Below are 22,045 nucleotides of genomic sequence, written 5' to 3'. Positions count from 1 at the left end.
GAAGAGGAAGAGGCCAAGGATCTTCTACCAGTAACTCCTGAAGATCGGAAATATTCTCAGCGCCGTGGAGAGCCTGAAAGGTAACATCTGGAACTGGTAGTGGCAGTCCTGAACCGCAAACCTCAGGTATGCTTGGTGTGGAGGGTAAATTGGAACATGCAAATAAGCATCCTTGATGTCCACTGACACCATAAATTCCTTCTCCTCCAAACTGGAGACCACCGCTCTCAGGGATTCCATCTTGAATTTGAATCTTCTTAAATAAAAGGTTGAGAGATTTTAGGTTTAGAATCGGTCTGACCGAGCCGTCCGGCTTTGGTACCACAAACAGGCTTGAATAAAATCCCTGTTCCTGGTGTAGTACAGGAACCAAGGAAATTAATTTGTCATTACATAATTTGTGTAATGCATCCAGGACCTTTCCTCTGTCTTGAATAGAAACTGGTAAGGCTGATTTGAAAAATCTGCATGGGGGAGCTCTTGAAACTCTTACTTGTAACCTTGAGATAATATTTGTATTATCCAAGGATCCAGATCTGAGTGCACCCAGACCTGATTGAAGATCTGTAGACGCGCCCCCACCTGATCATACTGCAGGGGAGTCCCAGCATCATGCTGTGATTTTTGCAGAAGCAGCGGTTGATTTCTGCTCCTGCAAGCCTGATGGTGTGGTAGGCTTCCTACCTCTTCCCCGCCCTCTTCCTGCGGAGAAGCGGGCATTTTTGGCCTTTTTGTATCTGTTGGGCCGAAAGGACTGCATCGTATGAGAATGATACGCTTTCTTAGCGGTTGCTGCTGCAGAAGGGAGAAATGCTGATTTGCCTGAGGTAGTTGTTGAAATCATGGCATCCAGCTTGTCGCCAAAGAGGACCTCACCATTGTAGGGGAGCGCCTCAATATTTCTCTTTGATTCCGTATCTGCATTCCATTGGCGAATCCACAGTGCTCTACGAGCCAAAATTGCCATAGCTGAGGATTTGGAACCCAGCAAACCAATATCCTTCATAGCTTCTGTGAAGATACGGATTCTCAGATCACTCAGGTAAACAGTTTAGTAAAGTGGCAAATGCCCTTTATTGTAAATATACACACACAGTACACAAAACAGTTACTATTACATGCCAGGATGGTATCCTACTTACTAAGTCCCCACAGTAGTTTAGAATTACAGTCTCCTGATGTCACATGCCAGCAGTAGTTCTGTGTCCCCTGGTCTGGGATACCAGCTCACACAGTGCCCTTTGCCATTGACGGCACCACAATGCCTAGTCAGTGTTTCCACTCAAGAGGTACATCCACTCTCTCTGACCTTCTATGTAGATCTCTCCCTCAGTGCACGTCCAGTAGCCTCTTGAAACCAGCAGATCCCAACAATGCTTCTAGGCCTCAGCACACTGGCAGCACTATCTTCCCAGTAGTTTTCAGAAGCCAAACACATCACTCCTCTCAGGCCAGGAACTTCCGTGCACTCCCTGTTTCAATAGCCTCTGTTCTCCTCAAACCTTTGTCTGTCCTACCATAAGGCGACACCTTCTGGCTCTGTATTCGGTGGGTTACATTAAAGGGGCTGACTACAGAACACTTTCAGATAGACCTACTTTCACATGTCCAGGCATGTCCTCTAGCACACAATAGATGTTGACAAAATTAACCTTAATTAATCTGATTGTGTAGCCTGGAATCCATTGTGTGGGGAAGAATGAGGGGGGTGTATGGACTGACATCTGAGACTGGCTGTATCTCCAACACCAAACAAACAGGTTATCATAGCAGTCACATGGGATGGGGACGGGGACATTATTTTACAAAATATAACACAATAACCAATACATTCATATATATACATCTTCATATGCATTCTGTACAAAACATCAGGCTAGACATATTATTCCCTGATAAGCACAAACACATATAACAGAGGGATGATGTTTCACAATAATATGTGATGTCCAGTTCTATTGGGAATCCAGGCAGCATGCTGTATAGGTGATAACCAAGTTCTGTCCTGTCTCTTTACACTAACGCACTGAATCCAGAAACAGGCTGGCAAAAAGTACTCCTCATGAGCCAGCTGGGGCTGTGTCCGTTACAAACCTCCCCTACTTTTTCCAGCCGCTGCGATTCAGTGACAAGAGTAACCCATTTGGGATGGGCAGACATCACATCTGGACCGCCTGGGTCAAACAAGTGTGGGCTTACATTTCCATCTGGCGGTGGAGGGTCTGGGCTCAGCAGTTCACAGTTTTTAAGACCCCCTCCAGTATCCCAGGCACTGGGTTTAAACAGCCTGATTGGTGGTGGGTATTCCCTATCATCAGAGGTGCTTCCCTCACCACCCTCCTTTTTAGGTGACAAAACTCCCTTTATATTTGGCGCATAAGAGTGGGGAGTGAGCTGCATCAACAAAATCTGGTCTCTGGGGTCCTCACTCTCCCTTCCCAACACTATATTCCCTGGGGACAGTGGTTTGCCTCCCCCTCCCCCATTTTGAGTGACATTACTCCCTCTACTTCTGAGGTATCACAGGGTAGCACAATCTGCATCACCAGGCTTGCATCAGGAAACCTGGCAGGGATAGTCAGTGGCTGAAGCCCTTCTTCTGCACTTAACCACTGGGATGAATTTGGCTGCAGGGGACCAGCGAGTATCTGTAATTCTTCTCCACGTGCTCCCCCCTCAAAGAATACAGGTTGAACCCGATGGGCATTTTGCCTCTTTTCAATCTCACTAATTATGTAACTATGTAACTATTACCTTATATAGGAGTTTAACCATATTCAGACGCATAGCAAAAGAAACAACAGTAATAATTATTAGACTCGTATGCATTAGGCACATATCCAACTATTCATACTCAAAGGGTAGATAGAGACTTAGTGCTGTATTACCCGGCTCAATAGAATGTGATACAGGGAGACTCATCCCGCTTCCAGGACTGAACAATACATTAGCGAACGCTGAGTGGATCCAGACGCTAATAGTGTACACACTCGCCTCGTGAACCTACAGTGAACACAGACGCCTATGTTACGACTGGGTCTTTTTAGATACACAGCGTCTCAGGCGAAAGCGGGAAAATGGTTCATGGCGGGAGACTCGGATGAAACTGGTCATGAACCGGGGGGAGGGGTGAACAGGGGAGCATCTGACTCCCCACTGGTGACATCAATCCCATACTACCTCAGGAGCCTATGATCCCTAAGGCCTAGCGCTGGTGCACCCTAGGTGGAAGTCGCATCAGTGACTGGTAGTCTCCTCCAAAACAGTGCGGCTGTGTCCGTGTTCCCCCTCTAAGCAGAACCGATGCCTTACCTTATCCCCATGCTCCAGCCACAGCCTGATAACTTCTGCTGGACTTGCTAGTATATCCGACACAGACGCCTGCCAAAACAGCACTGTACTCATGGGTAAGCATTGTCATGACTCGGCGGGGAATTGTTGGAGCGACTCTTTCTAAGGTATGTATAAGATGCTTTTTAGAAAGATCACTCAAGAAAAATAGACTATAGAAATAAAATAAGAAAGCTTATGGCTGCTAAAAACCAGAAGCCCTCTTGACCATGGACTGGCTCCTGCTACACCAAACAAAAAACTGATTTGCCTGAGCCAGGAGGTGGGGACATATGGATGGGCCCACTGCATGCTGGGAGGCCAAAAGCTTTGACCGTTTGGTGCAAATCCACTGTCGCGTCATCATATCCCAATGTTATCCTGTGGATAACCTGTGGACCCTGCAGGAGAAAAAACTTGCAGCAGCTGGGATAGAGTTACATGAAATGAGGAGCTGGTTAATGAGCTGGAGGAAATTACAGGAACTATACAGCAGCTGCAGCAAATAGAGTCAAAAGTTATCATAATGCTGCTTTCATTGACCTGTCTGAGGCTGGCCGGGATGCTGATGCAAAAGGAGATCCAAGCAGGTGGTGAAGGAAACCTGCAGAGTTCCAGCCTAGATGTGGAAAGCTGTTGAGGGTAGATCTGCTGGCAGGTGACAAAGTGCCAGATGTGGCAGCTTCCAGGTACACATTGTGGATCTGGTGGTGGCTGTGGTCTCTCAGGGTCCGGTCTAGGATTGGCCATCAACCATTGATGATCAGGAACCATTGATGGTCTACCTGATGATACCTAGTTTTACCATCAAGGAAGTTACCCGCCATTGATAGTAGCTGTGACGATACAGAGTTCCAAATCACTCAGGCACAGTGGTAGATGAAAAAACAACGGTGGTTTATTGAACAGAATGGGCTATAAACAGCTCAGCACACCTCTGTAATCCAATTCCACATGACAATTCCCACCACAAACTCCTGACAGAACATCACTTCTTAGTCAGAGAGCAAAGAATCTCTCCTTTCAACTCTCTGGTTAGCTCTACCAGTAGCTTCATATAGCAGGGGTGTGTGTGTGTGACATATTTGTCTAAGGATCTTACAGCATTGGAATACAATACATATTCTAATCAAGGTGATTACATCAGCCAGAGAGCAACCATGTCTGGTCAGCTCACTGTTGGACAATAGGGAGTAAACAAAAAGGGACAATGGTACCTTATATGACTCACCGTTTAAGTGTCCACTGTGGTGGTAGTAAACAATAGAAAACCAGGTCTAACATGAATACATTATCTAAAGTTGTAACAGATAACGTAGCACAATTGCATATATTAATATTAAGGTTGATTTAAACATAATATTGGGTGAGCAGTAATGGACATGTTATGTAGAATGAGGAAACAGACGAATTGAATGTATAGGGATATGGGTATAAAAAGTACATATCTGACATGAGAAATGAGGCATAGCTATATTGTCACAGACCTCTCATTTCCTCACAGTAGCCATGGGCCAGATGTTATTTCCCATCATTTACAGACTTCTGTCGCTGCACCGAGATGATAGGCTGTCAGCCAGTAGCCCTGCACCGCTCCGGCTCTTACATATAGTGTGCTGTTCCAGCTGGGAATGGGATGCCCCATCCACCTCACTGACGTGACAGGCTCAGCTGTCAGTCATGCAGCCCCACTGCGCCCACTCTCTCCGTACTCATACATACATGCCTTTCTGGGAGTGTCTCATCCTGGTTGTCAGTGAGACAGTGTCTCTGGCATGTCACAATCCGGGTATCTGGACGCCATTACTTACCATTCAGATGTCTCCTGAGGCTGGCTCAGCGTTCCAGGGCCGGATCTCGCCTGCGTTGCTGATGTCCATACTGTACATCTCCCTCCTGTCACTCTAAAGCGCTGTCACAAGCGGCTTCATGTTAAGTCTTAGAATGGCGTCTCCAGCCCTCCGTGGCCTCTGCCGCCGTTCCTGTTTCCAGTATACAGATTCATCAGTGTGGCGTCTCATGCCTGCCGCGGCCTCCGCTGTCATCCATGTGGTTCCAGTATGCAAGTTGTCAGTGTGGCGTCTCCTGCCCTCCTCGGCCTGCGCCGTCATTACTACTGAATCTCCACATGGTTTCTCAAACTAGCTTTCCCTCCAAGTGCTAACATGGGCGCAGCCATGTTGGTTTCTATCATATGCCTCAGTTTCCACAAATCCGCTGCTCTACTGGAATCTGCATAATTGTTCAGCCAATGCCTGCCTTGCTGCAGGTTTAAATATCCTGTGCCTGAACCAGGAAATCGTCAGTGCTTTGGTTGTCAAACCTTGTTTCCAGTCTCTCTCTCCTGTGGTTGTTTTTCCAGGTTTCCAGCTCCTGTCTCCAGCCTCCACTAAGAGACCCGCACCAGCCTACCACCTGCGGTGCAGCCTGACTCTGCAGTCCTCCGTGACTACTCCAGTTTCCAGCTACAGATCCATCTGCTTCCAGCAGAGATCAGCTTCTCTTAAAGTGCCGGTGCTTTTCCTGCAGATTTCCACAAACCACCGGTACCAGTATTTCATCGCTCCCAAGCTTCATACGATCATTTGGCTGGTACCATCCAGCATCCACTCCGTGTTAACACCTGACTGGTTCCAACCAGTACCCACAGCAGCTACTTCATCAACAGCGGACCAGCTTTCCAAGGAACATCAGCTGGTGTGTTCCTGGGCTATTCTCACTACTACAGTCGGGCCTGGTAAGGACTTTCCATCTCAAGGACAATAAGAACTGTACCTAATTCTACCAGAGCCCTGTGGCCATTGCCAACCCGTAGTACCCAGGAACTGTGATATACTTACTGTTGATTATAGTATTTATTTTACCACTGCTGTGACACATGGAGCTTGTTTAATAAATTATTATTAACTTTTACTTTGGTTGTCGTGGTCACGCCTTCGGGCAATCTTCCTACGTGTAACTTACATGTCCAGGGGTCTGATTCAACCTCCCAGGTTCCACTACATCTCAGCCCCTACAACTGAGGCTTCCTCCCGTCAGCTCAGGCCCTCAGTTGTGACATGGCACAGCTGTGTAATCATGATGTGAGTGTGTATGCTTAGTGAGTACTGCAGTGTAGCAGTGTGGTGGGGAGAAGGGGGTTGCTACACCAATGAGTCAAGGAATGGAGTAATTGGATGGGACTCACACAGCAGGTGGTCAAAAGCTTAAAAAGGAGTGGTTGGAAGGGGAAGGAACTGGTAGGTTCAGAAGGGATTAGTGAGGGTAAGGAGTCTCAAGGAAAATTGGAGTGGGATCCCACAGGTACCAAACTGGGTAAAGAGCAGCTCTTAGGAAGGAAATAGGTAAGACAGACCCTGTGTTTGACCCTTCTTTACCTCATGCAGGGTCGATCTTTGGACTCTCCAGTTCCTCAGGGGGCTGTGGATCCTTTTTGCCCACTACCTGGCAGTTCTGTGGCTATCTCAGGCCACAAACCTCCCAGATGCCAGGCCTCCAGATAAACATGAAATGGTCATGGAGATGGTCCTGGGCTCTGTGGAGTAGGTGGAACAAGCAAAGGAAAGTTGTGACCCTTCTGAAGGGGCAATGGTGGACATTGTGAATGGTGAAGGGAAGGTTTTTGTGGGAAAAGAGGGAGTTATGCCATATATCCCAGAAACATGGGTCCTCAGCCTATATGATGTGCCACCATTAATGTGGATTCTGTCTTGTCCGACCAAGCTTGATTTATGGGCTTTGTAATTTTTTTAAGTAGAATAAAGGCTGAGTTTTTTATTTCTACAGTGTCCACCGTGCCATCACTTACCTGTATGCTTACACGAAACAGAATGATGGAAAATTTACACGGTTTCTTTACATCTTCTGGGGTCCACTCCGAGATTAGACATTATGGCGTAATTACTCAGACGGGAATATAAAACAGAATAAAAAATAATAAGAATTTACTTACCGTTAATTCTATTTCTCGTAGTCCGTAGTGGATGCTGGGGACTCCGTAAGGACCATGGGGATTAGCGGCTCCGCAGGAGACTGGGCACATCTAAAGAAAGCTTTAGGACTACCTGGTGTGCACTGGCTCCTCCCCCTATGACCCTCCTCCAAGCCTCAGATAGGATACTGTGCCCGGACGAGCGTACACAATAAGGAAGGATTTTGAATCCCGGGTAAGACTCATACCAGCCACACCAATCACACTGTACAACCTGTGATCTGAACCCAGTTAACAGCATGATAACAGTGGAGCCCCTAGAAAAGATAGCTCACTACAGCAATAACCCGAATTTTTTGGTAACAATAACTATGTACCAGTATTGCAGACAATCCGCACTTGGGATGGGCGCCCAGCATCCACTACGGACTACGAGAAATAGAATTATCGGTAAGTAAATTCTTATTTTCTCTAACGTCCTAAGTGGATGCTGGGGACTCCGTAAGGACCATGGGGATTATACCAAAGCTCCCAAACGGGCGGGAGAGTGCGGATGACTCTGCAGCACCAAATGAGAGAACTCCAGGTCCTCCTCAGCCAGGGTATCAATTTTGTAGAATTTACAAACGTATTTGCTTCTGACCAAGTAGCTGCTCGGCAAAGTTGTAAAGCCGAGACCCCTCGGGCAGCCGCCCAAGATGAGCCCACCTTCCTTGTGGAGTGGGCATTTACAGATTTTTGGCTGTGGCAGGCCTGCCACAGAATGTGCAAGCTGACTTGTACTACAAATCCAACGAGCAATAGTCTGCTTAGAAGCAGGAGCACCCAGCTTGTTGGGTGCATACAGGATAAACAGCGAGTCAGATTTCCTGACTCCAGCCGTCCTGGAAACATATATTTTCAGGGCCCTGACAACGTCTAGCAACTTGGAGTCCTCCAAGTCCCTAGTAGCCGCAGGCACCACAATAGGTTGGTTCAGGTGAACACTGAAACCACCTTAGGGAGAAACTGAGGACGAGTCCTCAATTCCGCCCTGTCCGAATGGAAAAACAGATAAGGGCTTTTACAGGATAAAGCCGCCCATTCTGACACGCGCCCGGCCCAGGCCAGGGCCAACAGCATGACCACTTTTCCTGTGAGATATTTTAACTCCACAGATTTAAGTGGGTCAAACCAATGTGACTTTTGGAACCCAAAAACTACATTGAGATCCCAAAGTGCCACTGGAGGCACAAAAGGAGGCTGTATATGCAGTACCCCCTTTTACAAACGTCTGAACTTCAGGGACTGAAGCTAGTTCTTTTTGGAAGAAAATTGACAGAGCCGAAATTTGAACCTTAATGGACCCCAATTTCAGGCCCATAGACACTCCTGTTTGCAGGAAATGTAGGAATCGACCCAGTTGAATTTCCTCCATCGGGCCTTACTGGCCTCGCACCACGCAACATATTTTCGCCAAATGCGGTGATAATGTTTTGCGGTTACATCCTTCCTCGCTTTGATCAGGATAGGGATGACTTCATCCGGAATGCCTTTTTTCCTTCAGGATCCGGCGTTCAACCGCCATGCCGTCAAACGCAGCCGCGGTAAGTCTTGGAACAGACAGGGTCCTTGCTGGAGCAGGTCCCTTCTAAGAGGTAGAGGCCACGGATCCTCCGTGAGCATCTCTTGAAGTTCCGGTTACCAAGTCCTTCTTGGCCAATCCGGCGCCACGAATATAGTGCTTACTCCTCTCCATCTTATCAATCTCAGTACCTTGGGTATGAGAGGCAGAGGAGGGAACACATACACTGACTGGTACACCCACGGTGTTACCAGAGCGTCTACAGCTATTGCCTGAGGGTCCCTTGACCTGGCGCAATACCTGTCGAGTTTTTCCCAACGGTTTATAATCATGTGGAAGACTTCTGGGTGAAGTCCCCACTCTCCCGGGTGGAGGTCTTGCTGAGGAAATCTGCTTCCCAGTTGTCCACTCCCGGAATGAATACTGCTGACAGTGCTATCACATGATTTTCCGCCCAGCGAAGAATCCTTGCAGCTTCTGCCATTGCCCTCCTGCTTCTTGTGCCACCCTGTCTGTTTACGTGGGTGACTGCCGTGATGTTGTCCGACTGGATCAACACCGGCTGACCTTGAAGCAGAGGTCTTGCTAAGCTTAGAGCATTGTAAATGGCCCTTAGTTTCAGGATATTTATGTGAAGTGATGTCTCCAGGCTTGACCATAAGCCCTGGATATTCCTTCCCTGTGTGACTGCTCCCCAGCCTCGCAGGCTGGCATCCGTGGTCACCAGGACCCAGTCCTGAATGCCGAATCTGCGGCCCTCTAGAAGATGAGCACTCTGCAACCACCACAGGAGGGATACCCTTGTCCTTGGTGACAGGGTTATCCGCTGATGCATCTGAAGATGCGACCCGGACCATTTGTCCAATAGGTCCCACTGGAAAGTTCTTGCGTGGAATCTGCCGAATGGGATTGCTTCGTAGGAAGCCACCATTTTTACCCAGAACCCTTGTGCATTGATGCACTGAGACTTGGCTCGGTTTTAGGAGGTTCCTGACTAGCTCGGATAACTCCCTGGCTTTCTCTTCCGGGAGAAAACACCTTTTTTCTGGACTGTGTCCAGGATCATCCCTAGGAACAGAAGACAAGTCGTCGGAACCAGCTGCGATTTTGGAATATTGAGAATCCAATCGTGCTGCCGCAACACTACCGGAGATAGTGCTACACCGACCTCCAACTGTTCCCTGGATCTTACCCTTATCAGGGAATCGTCCAAGTAAGGGATAACTAAAATTCCCTTCCTTCGAAGGAATATCATCATTTCGGCCATTACCTTGGTAAAGACCCGGGGTGCCGTGGACCATCCATACGGCAGCGTCTGAACTGATAGTGACAGTTCTGTACCATCAACCTGAGGTACCCTTGGTGAGAAGGGTAAATTTTGACATGAAGGTAAGCATCCTTGATGTCCCGAGACATCATGTAGTCCCCTTCTTCCAGGTTCGCAATCACTGCTCTGAGTGACTCAATCTTGAATTTGAACCTCTGTATGTAAGTGTTCAAAGATTTTAGATTTAGAATCGGTCTCACCGAGCCGTCTGGCTTCGGTACCACAACAGTGTGGAATAATACCCCGTTCCCTGTTGCAGGAGGGGTACCTTGATTATCACCTGCTGGGAATACAGCTTGTGAATGGCTTCCAAAACTGTCTCCGTGTCAGAAGGAGACATCGGTAAAGCAGACTTTAGGAAACGGCGAGGGGGAGACGTCTCGAATTGTAATTTGTACCCCCGAGATATCACCTGAAGGATCCAGGGGTCTACTTGCGAGTGAGCCCACTGCGCGCTGAAATTCATTGAGACGGGCCCCCCACCGTGCCTGATTCTGCTTGTAAAGCGCCAGCGTCATACTGAGGGCTTGGCAGAGGCGGGAGAGGGTTTCTGTTCCTGGGAACTGGCTGATTTCTGCAGCCTTTTTCCTCTCCCTCTGTCACGGGGAAGAAAAGGAACCTTTTGCCCCTTGTCCACGAAAAGACTGCGCCTGATAATACGGCGTCTTCTCATGTTGAGAGGCGACCTGGGGTACAAACGTGGATTTCCCAGCTGTTGCCGTGGCCACCAGGTCTGAAAGACCGACCCCAACTAACTCTTCCCCTTAATAAGGCAATACTTCCAAATGCCATTTGGAATACGCATCACCTGACCACTGACGTGTCCATAACCCTCTACTGGTAGAAATGGACAACGCACTTAGACTTGATGCCAGTCGGCAAATATTCCGCTGTGCATCACGCATATATAGAAATGCATCTTTTAAATGCTCTATAGGCAAAAATATACTGTCCCTATCTAGGGTATCAATATTTTCAGTCAGGGAATCCGACCACGCCAACCCAGCACTGCACATCCAGGCTGAGGCTATTGCTGGTCGCAGTATAACACCAGTATGTGTGTAAATACATTTTAGGATACCCTCCTGCTTTCTATCAGCAGGATCCTTAAGGGCGGCCATCTCAGGAGAGGGTAGAGCCCTTACAAGCGTGTGAGCGCTTTATCCCCCCTAGGGGGTGTTTCCCAACGCACCCTAACCTCTGGCGGGAAAGGATATAATGCCAATAACATTTTAGAAATTATCAGTTGTTATCGGGGGAAAACCACGCATTCACACACCTCATTTAATTTCTCAGATTCAGGAAAACTACAGGTAGTTTTTCCTCACCGAACATAATACCCCTTTTTGGTGGTACTCGTATTATCAGAAATGTGTAAAACATTTTTCATTGCCTCAATCATGTAACGTGTGGCCCTACTGGAAGTCACATTTGTCTCTTCACCGTCGACACTGGAGTCAGTATCCGTGTCGGCGTCTATATCTGCCATCTGAGGTAACGGGCGCTTTAGAGCCCCTGACGGCCTATGAGACATCTGGACAGGCACAAGCTGAGTAGCCGGCTGTCTCATGTCAACCACTGTCTTTTATACAGAGCTGACACTGTCACGTATTCCTTCCAACAGTTCATCCACTCAGGTGTCGACCCCCTAGGGGGTGACATCACTATTACAGGCAATCTGCTCCGTCTGCACATCATTTTTCTCCTCATACATGTCGACACAAACGTACCGACACACAGCACACACACAGGGAATGCTCTGATAGAGGACAGGACCCCACTAGCCCTTTGGGGAGACAGAGGGAGAGTTTGCCAGCACACACCAGAGCGCTATATATATACAGGGATAACCTTATATAAGTGTTTTTCCCCTTATAGCTGCTGTATTGTTAATACTGCGCCTAATTAGTGCCCCCCTCTCTTTTTTAACCCTTTCTGTAGTGTAGTGACTGCAGGGGAGAGCCAGGGGAGCTTCCCTCCAACTGAGCTGTGAGGGAAAATGGCGCCAGTGTGCTGAGGAGATAGGCTCCGCCCCTTTTTCGCGGACTTTTCTCCTGCTTTTTTTATGGATTCTGGCAGGGGTTAAAATTCATCCATATAGCCCTGGGGGCTATATGTGATGTATTTTCGCCAGCCAAGGTGTTTTTATTGCTGCTCAGGGCGCCCCCCCCTAGCGCCCTGCACCCTCAGTGACCGAAGTGTGAAGTGTGCTGAGGAGCAATGGCGCACAGCTGCAGTGCTGTGCGCTACCTTGGTGAAGACAGGATGTCATCTGCCACTGATTTTCCGGACCTCTTCTTGCTTCTGGCTCTGTAAGGGGGCCGGCGGCGCGGCTCTGGGACCCATCCAGGCTGGGCCTGTGATCGTCCCTCTGGAGCTAATGTCCAGTAGCCTAAGAAGCCCAATCCACTCTGCACGCAGGTGAGTTCGCTTCTTCTCCCCTTAGTCCCTCGATGCAGTGAGCCTGTTGCCAGCAGGTCTCACTGAAAATAACAAACCTAAACTAAAACTTTCACTAAGAAGCTCAGGAGAGCCCCTAGTGTGCACCCTTCTCGTTCGGGCACAGAGATCTAACTGAGGCTTGGAGGAGGGTCATAGGGGGAGGAGCCAGTGCACACCAGGTAGTCCTAAAGCTTTCTTTAGATGTGCCCAGTCTCCTGCGGAGCCGCTAATCCCCATGGTCCTTACGGAGTCCCCAGCATCCACTTAGGACGTTAGAGAAAAAAGCTTTAATGTAATAATTAGATGCAAACAAAAGCTTTTATTATGAAATCATACAGGGGAGTATCTGCACCATATAGATGTAACATACAACAAACCACCGCAGATGGAACCCGGGTGACTCTAATGCACATGGTAATGTACAGGGTATATATGGACAGGATCTTGTATCAGAAAACACTCTGCACTCCTGATCAAGATGAGTGTCTGCAACAAGTTAGGCAAACTAGAAGTGAAAACACGTTCCAATGGCCGCCATACTGTCGTGCAGCAATACAGATTGTGCAAACTGGTATTAGACATTCACATTTACACAAAGCACAAGATACAAAATAAACAGCAGAAAAAAGACCTAAGCATTTGGGATGTATTATTTAGGAACTAAATAGAGGTAAATTAATGAATAGTGTGAGTAACAGTCACCAGTCTGCTTGTGAAGGTCTCTAGAGTGGAGGTCTCTTGGACTGTGCAAAGCAGTGAGTTCCATGGTCAGGGCTGCAAAGCTAAACGTTCAACCCATAAATGAATGACAGGAGATTCTTGGTACTGCTGGTAACAGTCCTTCATCTGTAGAAGCAAGCAGGGCAGTAAGGAGGCAGAAGCTGCTTCTAGTACATTGGACCATGTAATGTTGGGCTGGGAAGGTCAGTTAGCCAATTATGAAATAGATTTGTCATCTTACAGGCAGCCGGTGAAGGGAATAGAGAATGGGTGTTAGGAGGCAGGAACGGGCTGGTTAGGTAACAGTTTGGCTGCTGCATTCTGTACTAGCTGCAAGCTCTGTAATTCTTTTGCTGGGTGACCCAGGTAGATGGCATTGCAGTAGTCTATGAACTTCTGAGGGAATCAAGTGCTTGATTCTGGCTATGGTCCACAGATGGAAGAATGAGGATTAGTATGTGGCAGATACCTGATGTCTGTGTCAGCCACAAACCAGGACATCACAAAGATTCAGCACATGTTCAGTATTTTGCAATTCTGAACACCAAAGCATAAATCCAGATGGTTGGTAAAGCTGTAGTCTTGTCCTTTGCTGGTGAGCTTCTATTATGTTTCACAAAGACTGAGTCACAGCCAACTGGCATCATCAACCCCAGGCGCTCAGCTAGACAACCATTTATTGGTATTCGGTTCTCAGTACATGGTGCAAAAAGCAGGTCATCTGCATAGCTGCGGTAGACCAGGCCATGACGTCTGATTATATTACCCAGTGGTAGCATGTATATTTTATAAAGCATAAGAGATCGGATTCACCCTTGAGGAACATTGGACGGCAGTGATAATTATACTCCAGAAGATGTAAATGGTTCCGTACTTGGGTAATGTCTAATATGTTCAACAAGAGCAGATTTATTTCTCTCACAGCATGAAAATGGATTCTCATCTGTGAAATCGCTGATGTTTAACAAGAACTGATTTCCGTGCAAAACATTTCCCACACTCAGAACAGGAAAATGGCTTCTCACCTGTGTGACTCCTCTGATGTCTAACAAGATGTGATGTCGATGAAAAACATTTCCCACACTCAGAACAGGAAAATGGCTTCTCACCTGTGTGACTCCTCTGATGTCTAACAAGATGTGATGTCGATGAAAAACATTTCCCACACTCAGAACAGGAAAATGGCATCTCACCTGTGTGACTTCTCTGATGTATAACAAAATATGATTTGCGTGCAAAACATTTCCCACACTCAGAACAGGAAAATGGCATCTCACCTGTGTGACTTCTCTGATGTATAACAAAATATGATTTGCGTGCAAAACATTTCCCACACTCAGAACAGGAAAATGGCTTCTCACCTGTGTGATTTCTCTGATGTATAACTAAATGTGATTGGTGTGCAAAACATTTCCCACACTCAGAACAGGAATACGGCTTCTCACCTGTGTGACTTCTCTGATGTATAACTAAACATAATTTGTGTGCAAAACATTTCCCACACTCAGAACAGGAATACGGCTTATCACCTGTGTGACTTCTCTGATGTATAACAAAATATGATTTGCGTGCAAAACATTTCCCACACTCAGAACAGGAAAATGGCATCTCACCTGTGTGATTTCTCTGATGTATAACTAAATGTGATTTGTGTGCAAAACATTTCCCACACTCAGAACAGGAATACGGCTTCACACCTGTGTGACATCTCTGATGTGTAACAAGAGCTGATTTCTGTGCGAAACATTTCCCACACTCAGAACAGGAATACGGCTTCTCACCTGTGTGACTTCTCTCATGTCTAACAAGATATGATTTATATGTAAAACATTTCCCACACTCAGAACATGAAAATGGCCTCTCACCTGCCTTAGCTGGCTGATGAGTAATAAGGTTTGTGTTCTGTGTAAAACATTTGGCATCTACAGAACAGGGAAACACTGTATCTACTCTCAGAGCTGTAACAGATGCACCAATATCAGAGTGATCAGGAGAACATTCCCCAGGATCAGGGGGATCAGCTGATAGAGCTGGATGTATAATTGGGGTAATGGGGTTATCTCCTGGAGAATCCTGTCTACGGTCATTATCCGTTATTTCAGAATCCAGGGATAACATTAGATGTCCTTCTGAGATATTCCTGCTTGTGTGTCCATCTCCTGGAAATAAAATACATTAATATATAAAATGAGTAGACAAGACTCAGGGTGTTACAGGATACAATATATCATTCTATAACAGACATTTTTACCTGTAATCATTGCTTTTATGTTTATTAAAAAACAAAAAACGGCTAGGATGCTTAGACTGGAGCTTGATCAACACTGAACGCTCATGTGAGATTACTAGAGGTGACACGGACGCTCATGTGGGATTACTAGAGGGGACGTGGACGCTCCTGTGGGATCACTAGAGGTGACGTGGACGCTCACGTGGAATTACTAGAGGTGACGTGGACGCTCACGTGGAATTACTAGAGGTTACACGGACGCTCACGTGGAATTACTAGAGGTTAAACGGACGCTCACGTGGAATTACTAGAGGTTACACGGACGCTCACGTGGGATTACTAGAGGAGACAGGGACGCTCACGTGGGATTACTAGAGGTGACAGGGATGCTCACGTGGGATTACTAGAGGTGACAAGGACGCTCACGTGGGATTACTAGAGGTGACACGGACGCTCACGTGGGATCACTAGAGGTGACACGGACGCTCACGTGGAATTACTAGAGGTGACGTGGACGCTCCCGTGGAATTACTAGAGGTGACACGGGCGCTCACGTGGGATTACTAGAGGTGACACGGGCGCTCACATGGGATTACTAGAGGTGACACGGGCGCTCACGTGGGATTACTAGAGGTGACACGGGCGCTCACGTGGGATTACTAGAGGTGACACCGGCGCTCACGTGGGATTACTAGAGGTGACACGGGTGCTCACGTGGGATTACTAGAGGTGACACGGACGCTCACGTGGGATTACTAGAGGAGACAGGGGCGCTCACGTGGGATTACTAGAGGAAACAGGGACGCTCACGTGGGATTACTAGAGGAGACAAGAACGCTCACGTGGGATTACTAGAGGAGACAAGGACGCTCACGTGGGATTACTAGAGGTGACACGGACGCTCACGTGGGATCACTAGAGGTGACGTGGATGCTCACGTGGAATTACTAGAGGTGACGTGGATGCTCACGTGGGATTACTAGAGGAGACATGGACGCTCACGTGGGATTACTAGAGGAGACATGGACGCTCACGTGGGATTACTAGAGGTGACACGGACGCTCATGTGGGATCACTAGAGGTGACACGGACGCTCATGTGGGATCACTAGAGGTGACACGGACGCTCATGTGGGATCACTAGAGGTGACACGGACGCTCATGTGGGATCACTAGAGGTGACATGGACGCTCATGTGGGGTTACTAGAGGTGACATGGACGCTCATGTGGGGTTACTAGAGTTGACATGGACGCTAACGTGGGATTACTAGAGGTGACATGGACATTCATGTGGGATTACTAGAGGTGACATGGACACTCATGTGGGGTTAGTAGAGGTGACATGGACGCTCATGTGGGATTACTAGAGGTGACATGGACGCTCATGTGGGATTAGTAGAGGTGACATGGACGCTCATGTGGATTACTAGAGGTGACATAGACGCTCATGTGGGATTACTAGAGGTGACATGGACGCTCATGTGGGATTACTAGAGGTGACATGGGCGCTCATGTGGGATTACTAGAGGTGACATGGGCACTCATGTGGGATTACTAGAGGTGACACGAACGCTCATGTGGAATTACTAGAGGTGACACGGACGCACATGTGGGATTACTAGAGGTGACACGGACGCTCATGTGGGATTACTAAAGGTGACATGGACGCTCACGTGGGATTACTGGAGGTGACATGGGCTTTGCAATAATAAAACAGCAAAGAAGAGAAAGTGCTGTCCTGTTTGCGCACTAATAAATAATATATAACCTTTATTAAGTACAGTAAAGTATGTAAGATAAATCAGTGATATATAAAACACAAAGGTAAATGTATAAAGGTGAATAAAGTAATCAAAAGACAATTGTATTTGTTGTTAAACATCGGCATGTATATTATATTGGGGGATAATTGATTCAGTGCTGGTAATCCTGTTCAGTAAGAATATATTAATATATTACACCCATACGAGGATGGGATAAATTACACATTTAATAATATTGTGGCAGAGTTTCCTCCAGCGGTAATCTCAATGTAACATCATACTGTATGTATAAACATTTTATGGGGGGGGGATTCAGTTCATCGCAAAAACTCCCTAACCAATTAGCCGCAAAAAGTTATTGGTGATAATTCTCCATAGGTTTTTTATTTTGCTCACAAATGTCTGCAGTGCAGTGTTAGGAGGAACTCATTTAAATAAGATTTTAAACCTACCGGTAAATCTATTTGTCCTAGTCCGTAGAGGATGCTGGGCACTCCGTAAGGACCATGGGGTATAGACGGGCTCCGCAGGAGACATGGGCACCTAAAAATAACTTTTCCTATGGGTGTGCACTGGCTCCTCCATTTATGCCCCTCCTCCAGACCTCAGTTAGAGAACTGTGCCCAGAGGGGATGGACACTACAAGGCAGGATTTAAAAATCCAAGGGCAAGATTCATACCAGCCCACACCAATCATACCATGTAACCTGGATCATACATAACCAGTTAACCGTATGAACAACAACAGTGACGGTCCAAAACCGACTCCAACTGTAACATAACCCTTACGGAAGCAACAACTATATACAAGTCTTGCAGAGTTTCCGCACTGGGACGAGCGCCCAGCATCCTTGCTAAAAAGTCCGGACCATTCCCTACTACATTCCAGCAAAAGATCCATACCGGAAGGTGTCTGTTATTTGGCTGAGCTGTTGAACTTTGTCCACCGCACTGCATGAGGAGCTCACCATTTACCACCTTGGAGCAACATATCCTCTAGCGGTAAAAGCCACAATTTTGGATATATACACCTCCTAAATCTGTAGTTGCTGGACATATTAACTATTGGTGGAACAAATCTGGAACGGACTTTCCTAATTCAATACCACCTATATTCCTGGCCTATGGGTAACCCTGGTTTTATTTATTCTACCATGTGTACTTTTTAATGTCATTATTTGGAACTACCATTGATGGTTTATATTCCCATATTAAATACATTTATTTTTAACTAAACATTGAATTATCAGATATTGTTGTTGTTTTATGTAATAATCTAGCGCAGCCTCAGTTGCTTTTTTTGTATATCAAAATAGGTCTGACCGAACCGTCCGGTTTCGGGACCACAAAGAGGGTTGAGTAGTAGCCTCTTCCCTGCTGGTTCAAGGGAACCCTGATAATTACTTGCTGTAGACCCAGCGTTTGAATTGCAGCTAACACTACATTCCGTTCTGGTGTAGAAGCTGGTAATGCGACTTAAAAAATCGGCGCGGGGGCACCTCTTCGAATTCCAGTTTGTAACCCTGGGAAACTATTATCAGCACCCAAGGATTCAGGTCTGAGATGACCCAGGCCTGGCTGAAAAGTCGAAGACGTGCCCCCACCTGTGCAGACTCCCTCAGGGGAGCCCCAGCGTCATGCTGAGGGTTTTGCAGTAGCCGGGGAGGACTTATGTTCCTGGGCACCGGTCGACCATTGGGAATAGACGGGCTCCGCAGGAGACTGGGCACTCTAAAGAAAGATTTAGTACTACCTGGTGTGCACTGGCTCCTCCCTCTGTGCCCCTCCTCCAGACCTCAGTTAAGGAAACTGTGCCCGGAAGAGCTGACAGTACTGGAATCCAGGTTAAGACTCATACCAGCCACACCAATCACACCGTATAACTTGTGGTAACATACCCAGTTAACAGCATGAACAACAAACGAGCATCACTCAACGGATGCCACATAACATAACCCTTTAGTAAGCAATAACTATATACACGTATTGCAGAAAGTCCGCACTCGGGACGGGCGCCCAGCATCCACTACGGACTACGAGAAATAGATTTACCGGTGAGTAAAATCTTATTTTCTCTAACGTCCTAGTGGATGCTGGGGACTCCGTAAGGACCATGGGGATTATACCAAAGCTCCCAAACGGGCGGGAGAGTGCGGATGACTCTGCAGCACCGACTGGGCAAACACAAGGTCCTCCTCAGCCAGGGTATCAAACTTGTAGAATTGTGCAAATGTGTTTGAACCCGACCAAGTAGCAGCTCGGCAAAGCTGTAATGCCGAGACCCCTTGGGCAGCCGCCCAAGAAGAGCCCACCTTCCTCGTAGAATGGGCTTTTACAGATTTAGGATGCGGCAGTCCTGCCACAGAATGAGCATGCTGAATCGTGTTACAAATCCAGCGAGCAATAGTTTGCTTTGAAGCAGGAGCACCCAGCTTGTTGGATGCATACAGGATAAACAGCGAGTCAGTCTTCCTGACTCCAGCCGTTCTGGTTACATAAATCTTCAAAGCCCGGACTACGTCAAGTAACTTGGAATCCTCCAAGTCACGAGTAGCCGCAGGCACCACAATAGGTTGGTTCAAATGAAAAGATGACACCACCTTTGGCTGAAATTGCGGACGAGTCCGCAATTCTGCCCTGTCCATATGGAAAACCAGATAGGGGCTTTTACATGACAAAGCCGCCAATTCTGACACACGCCTAGCCGAAGCTAAGGCCAACAGCATGACCACTTTCCACATGAGATACTTTAGCTCCACGGTTTTAAGTGGCTCAAACCAGTGGGATTTCAGGAAACCCAACACCACGTTAAGATCCCAAGGTGCCACTGGTGGCACAAAAGGGGGCTAAATATGCAGCACTCCCTTAACAAACGTCTGAACCTCAGGCAGTGAAGCCAGTTCTTTTTGAAAGATAATGGATAGGGCCAAAATCTGGACCTTTATGGACCCTAATTTTAGGCCCATAGACACTCCTGACTGTAGGAAGTGCAGGAACCGTCCGAGCTGGAATTCCTCTGTAGGGGCCTTCCTGGCCTCACACCAAGTAACATATTTTCGCCATATACGGTGATAATGCTTTGCTGTCACGTCCTTCCTAGCCTTTATCAGCGTAGGAATAACTTCTCCAGAATGCCTTTTTCTGCTAGGATCCGGTGTTCAACCGCCATGCAGTCAAATGCAGCTGCGGTAAGTCTTGGAACAGACAGGGCCCCTGTTGCAACAGGTCCTGTCTGAGAGGCAGAGGCCATGGGTCCTCTGTGAGCATTTCTTGCAGTTCCGGGTACCAAGTCCTTCTTGGTCAATCCGGAACAATGAGTATTGTTCTCACTCCTCTTTCTTACAATTCTCAGCACCTTTGGTATGAGAGGAAGAGGAGGAAACGCATAGACCGACTGGAACACCCACGGTGTTACTAGTGCGTCCACAGCTATCACCTGAGGGTCCCTTGACCTGGCGCAATACCTTTTTAGCTTTTTGTTGAGGCGGGACGCCATCATATCCACCTGTGGCAGTTCCCATCGATTTACAATCTGCGTGAAGACTTCTTGATGAAGTCCCCACTCTCCCGGGTGGAGGTCGTGCCTGCTGAGGAAGTCTGCTTCCCAGTTGTCCACTCCCGGAATGAACACTGCTGACAGTGCTTGCACGTGATTCTCCGCCTAACGAAGAATCCTGGTGGCTTACGCCATTGCCCTCCTGCTTCTTGTGCCGCCCTGGCGGTTTACATGGGCCACTGCGGTGATGTTGTCTGACTGAATCAGCACTGTTTGGTTTCAAAGCAGAGGCTCCGCTTGACTCAGGGCGTTGTATTTGGCCCTTAGTTCCAGGATATTGATGTGCAGACAAGACTCCCGACTTGACCACAGCCCTTGGAAGTTTCTTCCCTGAGTGACTGCCCCCCATCCTCGGAGGCTTGCATCCGTGGTCACCAGGACCCAGTCCTGTGTGCCGAACCTGCGGCCTTCGAGGAGGTGAGCACTTTGCAGCCACCACAGAAGAGACACCCTAGCCCTGGGGGACAGGGTGATCAGCCGATGCATCTGAAGATGCGATCCGGACCACTTGTCCAACAGATCCCACTGAAAGATCCTCGCATGGAACCTGCCGAAGGGAATGGCTTCGTATGACGCCACCATCTTTCCCAGGAGTCGCGTGCAGTGATGCACCGATACCTGTTTCGGTTTTAGGAGGTCTCTGACCAGAGTCACGAGCTCCTGAGCCTTCTCCGCCGGGAGAAACACCTTCTTCTGGCCTGTGTCCAGAATCATGCCCATAAAGGGCAGACGCGTCGTAGGGATCAGCTGCGACTTTGGAATATTCAGGATCCACCGGTGTTGTTGCAACACTTCCTGAGAGTGTGCTAGGCCGATCAGCAACTCCTCCCTGGACCTCGCCTTTATGAGGAGATTGTCCAAGTATGGAATAATTGTAACTCCTTGCTTTCGAAGGAGTACCATCATCTCCGCCATTACCTTGGGAAATATTCTCGGTGCCGTGGACAGGCCAAACGACAACGTCTGGAATTGGTAATGACAGTCCTGTACCACAAACCTGAGGTACTCCTGATGAGGTGGATAAATGGGGACATGCAAGTAAGCATCCTTGATGTCCAGCGACACCTTAAAATCCCCCTCTTCCAGGCTTGCAATGACCGTTCTGAGCGATTCCATTTTGAACTTGAATTTCTTCAGATAAATGTTCAGGGATTTTAAATTCAAAATGAGTCTGACCGAACC

General features: G+C 47.6%; 1 protein-coding gene across 1 annotated transcript in view; it reads right to left on the bottom strand.

Moving 5' to 3' along the window:
* Positions 1-12,904: 12,904 nt before the first annotated feature.
* LOC134983437 (zinc finger protein ZFP2-like) overlaps positions 12,905-22,045 on the bottom strand; it is a 44,802-nt gene continuing 35,661 nt past the window's right edge. Inside the window, exon 4 of the mRNA XM_063949114.1 lies at positions 12,905-15,473. Within this exon, the coding sequence (XP_063805184.1) occupies positions 14,254-15,473 (1,220 nt within the window). The 3' untranslated portion in view covers positions 12,905-14,253. The remainder of the gene's footprint in view (positions 15,474-22,045) is intronic.

Source organism: Pseudophryne corroboree (genome assembly GCF_028390025.1).
Source record: "Pseudophryne corroboree isolate aPseCor3 chromosome 3 unlocalized genomic scaffold, aPseCor3.hap2 SUPER_3_unloc_15, whole genome shotgun sequence".
Lineage (NCBI taxonomy): Eukaryota > Metazoa > Chordata > Amphibia > Anura > Myobatrachidae > Pseudophryne > Pseudophryne corroboree.
This window is presented reverse-complemented; position numbering and strand designations above follow the sequence as displayed.